The sequence below is a fragment of the Austrofundulus limnaeus genome, unplaced genomic scaffold (assembly GCF_001266775.1).
Source record: "Austrofundulus limnaeus strain Quisiro unplaced genomic scaffold, Austrofundulus_limnaeus-1.0 Scaffold98, whole genome shotgun sequence".
Taxonomy (NCBI): Eukaryota; Metazoa; Chordata; class Actinopteri; order Cyprinodontiformes; family Rivulidae; genus Austrofundulus; species Austrofundulus limnaeus.
Window position 1 is genome coordinate 151,804 of NW_013952500.1, and position 8,455 is coordinate 160,258.

The window sequence follows — 8,455 nt, forward strand, 5'->3', positions numbered from 1 at the left end:
CTCAAATATGTTTGGAGCATTTTTTGGTCCTGTTTTATATAAAAAAAATCATGTCTAAGCTTCAATTTTGTTTTCTAAATAAAAACATTAAAAACTCAAGTAATTCATTTTATCAATATGCAATAGAAATGTATATTAAATTTAAGATTAATCATGATTAATTCACAGCTACTTTGGGATTAATCAGATTAAAGATATTAATCATTTGACAGCCCTAATATTAAATAAAGCCATAAAAAAAGAGATGCCATAAAAGTTTTTCACATTAAAATGTTTTTGTCGGGGCCGGATAAAATGTGAAGGAGGGCCAGATTTGGCCAGCGGGCCTTGAGTTTGACACGTGCCTTAGAGGGTTGATTTGAGAGGTAATTAATCTGAACAAAGCTGCACCTCTTTGTAGTTTTGGTGCATCTTTTTCCCGTACGTGGAATGAAGACGGTTGTATTTTATTTTTATTTTTTAAAAACAGCTATCAGGTTATTGTACGAACGTCCACAGCTGCACGGCGGAAAATATCAAGAACGATCGGAGACAAAAGACTGACTCTGGTTTGGGCTACGTGACAAAACTCACAAAAATGTGGAGCGGCGACTTGTGCCCTGAAATATGAGACGCTGACAGTAAAACAGGAAGTCTTATCTGATTTCAGTCCAGATGATCGTGTGTTTAAAACAAAAATATAAATGTGATAAAAGAAGAAGAAACAGCAGCTGAGTGTTTTCTTCACAGCTCTGCTGCTTTATTTTATGTCTTGCCTATTTTAAACGCAGCGCGTTTTACGTCACGAGCTTCGTGCCCAGGCAGAGAGGATCCGTGATGAGGATCCGGTCTGACAGGATTTCCAAGAACACATAAAAGAAGAAGCGTTCTTCTCGTCTGGCGGCATTGCAGACGCCTCAGGAATGAGGTGTGGCAGCACCGAGCAGGAACACGGCACTTTGAATTTTTTATTTTATTTTTTATTATTATTTCATTTTTGTCTGTGTTTTAAAACCTAAATTATACGATCAATTTTAAAAAGTCTGAAAAAAATAATAAAAAAATACCCAACCTTACTTCCAGGTTAGATCAGAATAAATGAAAAGAAAATAGATTTTTAACCAAAGTTAGGCAGTTTAAGTGAAAAAATATTCGGTTTAATCTAAAATTTGCAACAAAACACGTTTTGTTCTTTAAGCAAATCGTATTCCGGTTCATGTAAAGCATYTATAAGTGTTAAGAGTTTAACGTGAGGCCTGTCAGCGGCGAGGGTGTAACCGAAACTATGTGAGAAACTATGCAGGTCAGGGTGTGGAGCTGCTGGCTTTAAAAGGTTTTTAAACCAAAAGAATAAGGTTTTTACAGATGTGAAAAGCTTTATTTCATATAATATTAAAAAATGTTCTGAAATATGTTGTGTTTTACAACTTAAATAATGGTTTTAGGTGTTTCAAATAGACGTTAAAGGGAAAAACTGCCATTTTTTCCCCCTTTTATCTAAATTTAAAAGGTTACCTAATGAATGAGTCAGACCGGAATTTATTCTGACAAAACATCATATGATTTAAAAGAAGGAAGTTAAAATGTATACGTCACTTTAGGTCRTCAGCTTTGAGCTCATTAGTGTCTGAAACATATTGTTTGTTCGTTTCTGGATTATTAGGKCCGCATAACAAGATTTATTTTGTTTTTAAATTACAAAATTTATGTTGTGTTTCTCTGTTTTCATGCTTTTTTATATGGTTACAGTGAATATGTGTTGCTTTCTCGTGTTTTTGCTGTTTTTATATCAAATTAACAAGTGTTTTAATTTTTCACTTTTAGTCTTTATTCAGAGTTTTAATTTATTTTAGAGTAAACATATTTATTCAGCAATATTTGAGCTGCTCGTTTTTTTTTACAAACCTAAATCAATCAGTATGACTAATATAAGCCCTAAAGCACGTGTCAAACTCAAGGYCCGCGGGCCAAATCTGGTCCCTGTTCAGGTTTTACCGAAGGTAACTCTTTAAATGAGAAATAGTTTTCTCTTTTGTGTCACTGTATTTAATACATTCTCCTCATAGCAGCTGGAGGATGTTCGAAACAAGAAAATTAAGTTTCAAATTTTTCAGTAATCTTTGATTTTGGTGTGAAAAGAGRAACAGAATCAGCTTTAGTTATCTTTTTTCTGTATTACGTCTTTGTTGTTTTTCTCAGATCAAACTATTAAACATAGAAAACATTTTGGACCAAACATTTTGAATATTTTGTACGGGAACTAAAGTACTAATTTTAGCTCAATTTTTAAACTAAAGTATGAAAACATCTTTTCTATCAGTCTGCAGCCTTTTTCAGGGCTGTGAGAATACTTGGACAGATAACACGGTTGTTAGGATTTCTCAGCTTATTCAAGTGACACTAAGAGTTTGTGGATTATAAATTAAAATTATTTACCTTTATTAGAACAGGTAAGAGCAGCTTAGTGAAGGCAGCCTAAATGTGTTTTTATCTGAGAAAATGATTTAATCTCACTTAAAATAACTGGATGTTAAAATTAATCAGAATTTTTATCTAAACTCAAAGAACGCAGCGGGGGTTTTTTTAAAAAAAGGGAACATTGTGTAGCTTTGTTTGGTTCATGACGTCGGTACTTTTCGTAGACAGCAGTCACAAGTTGTTGGCTCTGAAACTAGAGCCACAGGTTTGTGTTTTTTTTTTACAGCAGTTTCAATGTTGGTTCAAAGTCACACTCAGAGCGGCCGCTTGGCGAGAACGTTGCAGCCAGCAGCGGAGGATTCTGGGAAATGTCATGGAAATGACTGGAACAGATGAGACGTAATCATAGCAGCTGAAGTTTGTAGTTTATTCTGGGTTATTGTTTCAGCTGCTGTTGCAAAACAACAACAAAAACCTGTCATTAATGATGTACAAAGTCTTTTTATTTTAGATTTTCTTGTGTTTTCAGCAATAACTCCACATTCAAACTCATTTTCTTTMCGTTCTCTCCTGATTCTGTACTTTTAACGCAATTTTTTATTTTAAAGACAAAACCACAAGTAAGCCTAATGTGTCTGTAAATTATATGAAAAATAGATTTTCTTAAATTTTAGTTTTTAGTCTAGTTTATTCATTTATTCATTCATTAAAACAAAACAAACAATTTATATACAATAAAAAGAAAAATTAGAAAAACAATATATGTGTTTCAAAATCACAAATGAAATGAAAGGTAGGTAAATGATTACGTTGAGACAAACAGTTTTTTAATTTCTCGTTTACAGGACTGGGTGATTATATAAAAATCTTTCAGAAATAAAAATAAGTTCTGCGTAAATAAAAGCCCGAGTCAAACCAAACATTTTTATTTACTTCCTCATAAAACATTGGAAACAAAGTTTAATTATGAATTTCTTGTTTTCACGTTAAACACTGTTGAGGATTGTTATCGTTTAAGCTGAAACTATTTTAAGGGAACTTGTTTCAGGTTAGAGACCAGGAAGTAAACTTCTTGGAAGACACCTGACCTGTCAGCAAATCAGATTAAACGTCAGATTAAAGATTTGGCACAGATGAAATGAAGACGTCACTTCATCCAAACTATTTTTGTTTTAGCAACAACTTCAAACGCAATTTTTAGAACATCTGTTGGTCACCTTTAGGGATGTAAGCTATTGATTAATGAAGTAATCTAAAGTTGATTGATCTTATCCTTTGAATAACAATTAATTGAGTTTTCTCTTGCATCGAGAGGGTCTTTCCATGAAGCCATGAAGAGTTAATCTTAAATGATATGCTGGAAAAACGAAACAGATCAATATATTTTAACAATTTATTTTGCCTGCTGTATTAAATACTGACTGAATAAACAAACAAAAAAGATTTCTCACACATTATTAAACTGGACATCTTTATACACAGCAAAAACTGTCCATCTTACCAAGTTTTAAAATCTTATATCAGCCAAAAAGTCTTTTTAATCTTGTTTTGAGTCTGATTTACTAAACAAGAACTGATTGTGTAAGAATAATAAAGAAATAAGAATTAATTGAGTCAAATCAAGTATTTCATGAATCTTACCAAGTAAAACTTTTTAATCCAGTGGCAGAAATTTTTGACTTAGAGTCAAATTTTCAGGCGAACAAGACAAATAATCTTACACATTCTGACAACAAGATGATTATTCTTACACAACCAGTTCCTGTTTAGTAAATCAGTCTCAAAACAAGATCAAAGAGATTTTTTGGCTGATATAAGATTTTAAAACTTGGTTAGGTGGACATTTTTTGCAGTGTAAAAAACAACCAGACAGAACTCTATTAGGCTGTTGATGGGTGGAAAAACTTGAAAAGACTAACTATTATTAATTTATTATAATTAGAACATATTTACAKTTAAAATGTTCAATTTTTCTCAGATTCTTTACTTTTTGCTSCCTTCTTGTTGTGGCTGAAACGACAGATTTATATATATTTTTAACTGTGAGGAAAGTGGGTCTACCTGGAGCAGGTGTTCCCCCCTGAGTCACACATCGGCGTGCTGCTCACTGTTTTTGTCCTGTATATTTTTTGCTACCTGACAAATAAGTTTGTGCCTCGGTCAGGAAAAAGATTTTTTTTGGCATTGTCATTTTAAGAAAATTAAATGTGGCGTRTATTTATCATAACCATTGCCTAACAACACAATTTAAACTGGTTTAAAGTTTGAAGTCTCTACTTTTGAGTCAAACTGAAACAGTGTCAGAGATGGCACACTTTTTCAGTTGGAGTTATTTAATTGGACCATGTGATGATTGGAATGGATTTTAATCTAATAAAMCAATTAYGTGACAATTAATAGTGAGTTGAAGTTGTTTACATCCCTAGTCATCATCCAGACRTCTTTGAGTTTTGAAATTAAGTGTATTTTCTGTTGATTGTGTAACCCAAACCCATTTGTTTTCTGTTTAACCTTTTCTCCCAACAGGTCAAGCTCTGAACTGTTACAAATGTGGCATTGGCTTTTGGGACCTGTGCCTTACGACCAAGACCACGTGTGACGCCGGAGAGCAGTGCTACAGTGGTGAAGGGAAGGCAGGTGAGCAGCTCGCAGTGCGATGAGATGAGGATCTCTCCAACACGAACCTGACAGCATTCCTGAAGCGTACTGTCCAGAAGCCAAACGAGGGCAGGGGTTTACCAGTAGTGACGAGACGTTTTTTTTATTTCCTCTCTGAGTCACTAACAGTAAAACGTTATGGTCAGGTGATAATCAGATCACGTAAGGTTGGCTGAAACCATAAAACATAAAAGTTTGTCTTAAAGGGATCCCTGATTAGTTGTAACATTAGACTTTATTTGATAAACGTTTATTTTAACTGTAAAATAAAGAATGTAAAAATAATGTGGGCTGTTTAGTTTTGTAAATTTTTAAAAATAYATTTYAACACGRAYGRAGCCATTKTATTTACACACAAAGCATTCTGGKTAAATGATGACGTGGATAGGTCCTCGGTGCGAGGCTGCTAGCGAGCTATATCCACCCTGAAGGTTAATCTTGGACAATATCTGATGATCGACTCTTTTAAATGAAACCAGAGAGCGTTGACAGAGAGGAGAAGGTAGAAATGACTCAGCCTGGAACTGAAAATGTAGATGGAGGACAACAGAGCTGCTTCATGGAAGAAGAACCTCAGCTTAGCCTGTTAGCCTTTGTGCTAGCACCTTATGTGTATTAGCTCGGCGCTAGCGCGACAAACAAGCTAAACTGAGGTCCTCCATCCATGTTTTCAGTTGCAGACTGAGTCATTTTTGCGTTCCGCTCTCTGTCATGTGGATGGAGGACCTCGGTGACGAGAGGAGAATGTGTAGCGCTGAGCTAATACATATATGTGGTGATAGCATCGGGGCTAATGCTAAAGCTAACAGGCTAAGCTGAGGTTCTTCTTCCATGAAGCAGCTCTGTTGTCCTCCAACCACATTTTCAGTTACAGGCTGAGCCATTTCTACCTTCTCCTCTCTGTCAACGCTCTCTGGTTTCATTTAAAAGAGTCGATCATCAGATATTGTCCAAGATTAACCTTCAGGGTGGATATAGCTCGCTAGCAGCCTCACACCGAGGACCTATCCACGTCATCATTTACCCAGAATGCTTTGCGTGTAAATAAAATGGCTCCATCCGTGTAATATATTTTAAAACTTTTAGTTTAAAAATTATAAAAACTAAACAGCCTACAGTGTTTTTACAGTCTTTATTTTACAGTTAAAATAAACGTTTATCAAATAAAGTCTAATGTTACAACTAATCGTAGATCCCTTTAAAGGAATATCTTTACTCCGATCACACACACTAATATTTTTTTTTTGTGTCATCTCTCCACAGCTGGTTTTGTCAGTATCAAAATGAAGGGCTGTCTCAGCACGGCTTTGTGCAACCAGACTACAAATGAGAACATCACGGTCGGCAGCGCCAGCGCCACYGTCTACAAGATAAACAAGACGTGCTGCGTTACGGACCTGTGCAACGCCGCGCCGGGCCTGCCCGCGTCCTCCGCGCTCAGCCTGGCCCTCGCCACCAGCGCCGCTCTGTTCGTGGCCAGCRTGGTTTAACACGATGAAGCAACACATCCAAACCTAATGTACAAACCAAAGCACTACAAGAATAGATGACTTCTTTTTTTTAAATCTGCTCTTTTTGAGGTGTATTTCCACTCTTACAAGATTTTATACGTTGACCTCGCTTCTGTTTTTTTTTTTTAGTCGCACATAAGAACAATTTTATGATGGATGTGTCCAAAACAATTTAATTTCACAGTACAAGACAAGATTAACTATTATTTACATTTGATACTTTTGTTAGATCTGAAACTACATTTGGAAAGTTATCAGCTTAGCTTAGCTTAGCTTAGCTTAGCTTAGCTTAGCTTAGCTTAGCAAGGCATGGCATAACATTAAAACTAAAATGAATATATATTACGGTATGTGTTATTAAAATGTGGTTTTTGTACACATTTCAGTTTCTACTCATTTCAAACTAAATTTCATGCTGATTTAATTCAAAGCCAGATATATAACCCTTTGTGTCTTTACATTTCTGTCTATTTTTTTTACATTTCTGCTTCTATTTTGTATGTGGTTGTCGAATCTGAAGCTCGTTTTAAAGTTGTGGGATGAAAGCTGGATTCCTGTGTGTGTATTTAAAGCATATATGGTGCTGATAAAATGCACTGCTTGGTTGGGGGTGTAATTACAAGAACGTTGTCTGTGTAAATCATAATGTGTTTACTGTTTTAAAGACTTCCCTAAAAAGAGAGAGAATTGTTACTTTGATATAAAAAAAGCGGGTTTTGACCATTTGGTAAATAAATCGTACACATGGGGAAAAGGTAAAAGTGTGAGAGGTTTTCATTATCATCGACATCCTGCAGGACAAAGGAGTTCTTCAACGTTGACTCAGTCTGGTTTAGTTTATGCAAATAAAAAGTTAAATGTTAAATTTTAACATCATTTATCATTAACTTTTGAGACAGAGAATTTGAAAAAATAATTCCACATTTATCGAGGTTTACAAAGAGAATATGCTTGGGTTCATTCGTTAAGCACCATTTTGTACAGGGGAATTTTAATTGTCTTGATTCAGGGTTTGGGTTAGAGTGAGTTTAACAGGTTAATTTAGTCTGACTAATCATAAATGTCCCACAAAAGATTGTTAATCTGAGTTAGTTGTGGATTTGAGAAGAATGACTGAACCACTTGCAAAGTTCATCGATGTGGTGCCCAAWCCAGGTCCTTGAAGGTCTCTATCCTGCATGTTTTTGATATTTACTGCTTTGACACACCTGATTTGAATAAATGTGTGATTCACATGCTTGTAGACCTGCTGAACAGGTGAAACAACTATAATGCAGGGTAGAGGCCCTCAAGAACCAAAATTGGGTACCATTGGTGCATATAGTAAAACTTGGTATTTTATTTGTTTCAATCGATTTTGCTTATTGGTTATCTGTATATTTTGTAGCTGAGAGCTTCCAGCAGATGGTGGTTTTATCTTCTTGTCTTGGTATCTGCCCTAAATTGTGAGAAGATGAACAACAGTAGCAGTGGTGGATAGCAGAGTGCTGTTTGTGTTGCTCATCCTTTTTAACGTGTAGGAGCAAACCAACCTCATCCTTGGTACAAACGGATGTTCACAAAGGTGTTCAGTGTGTTGGATATCCACTTGTCTTTATAATTTACCTCCCAACTGATCAACTGCAGCTCCAGATTCTCCATTTTACTCAACATTTAATCCTTTCATACAAATGAAACACCATCTCCAGTCTTCCTACGATGAACCTATGTGTTTTGGGGTCAATGACTAAATAAGTTTAACATCATAAAACACAAGAACAAATTCACAAAAAATGTTTTCTCAACGGGAATGTCCAAGATACCAKTGTAGTTTTTGAAAGTGAAGTTTAAGGTAAGCTCACCTCTCCTGTAATTCTGGTTCAACACGTTTTCATCAATCAACGGTTCTT

At 35.3% G+C, this 8,455-nt stretch overlaps 1 protein-coding gene across 1 annotated transcript in view; it reads left to right on the plus strand.

The window, feature by feature from the left end:
- Positions 1-7,327, plus strand: part of LOC106520834 (lymphocyte antigen 6 complex locus protein G6d) — a 12,741-nt gene extending 5,414 nt beyond the window's left edge. Inside the window, exons 2-3 of the mRNA XM_014013092.1 lie at positions 4,924-5,034; positions 6,319-7,327. Of these exons, the coding sequence (XP_013868546.1) occupies positions 4,924-5,034; positions 6,319-6,545 (338 nt within the window). The 3' untranslated portion in view covers positions 6,546-7,327. The remainder of the gene's footprint in view (positions 1-4,923; positions 5,035-6,318) is intronic.
- Positions 7,328-8,455: the final 1,128 nt, after the last annotated feature.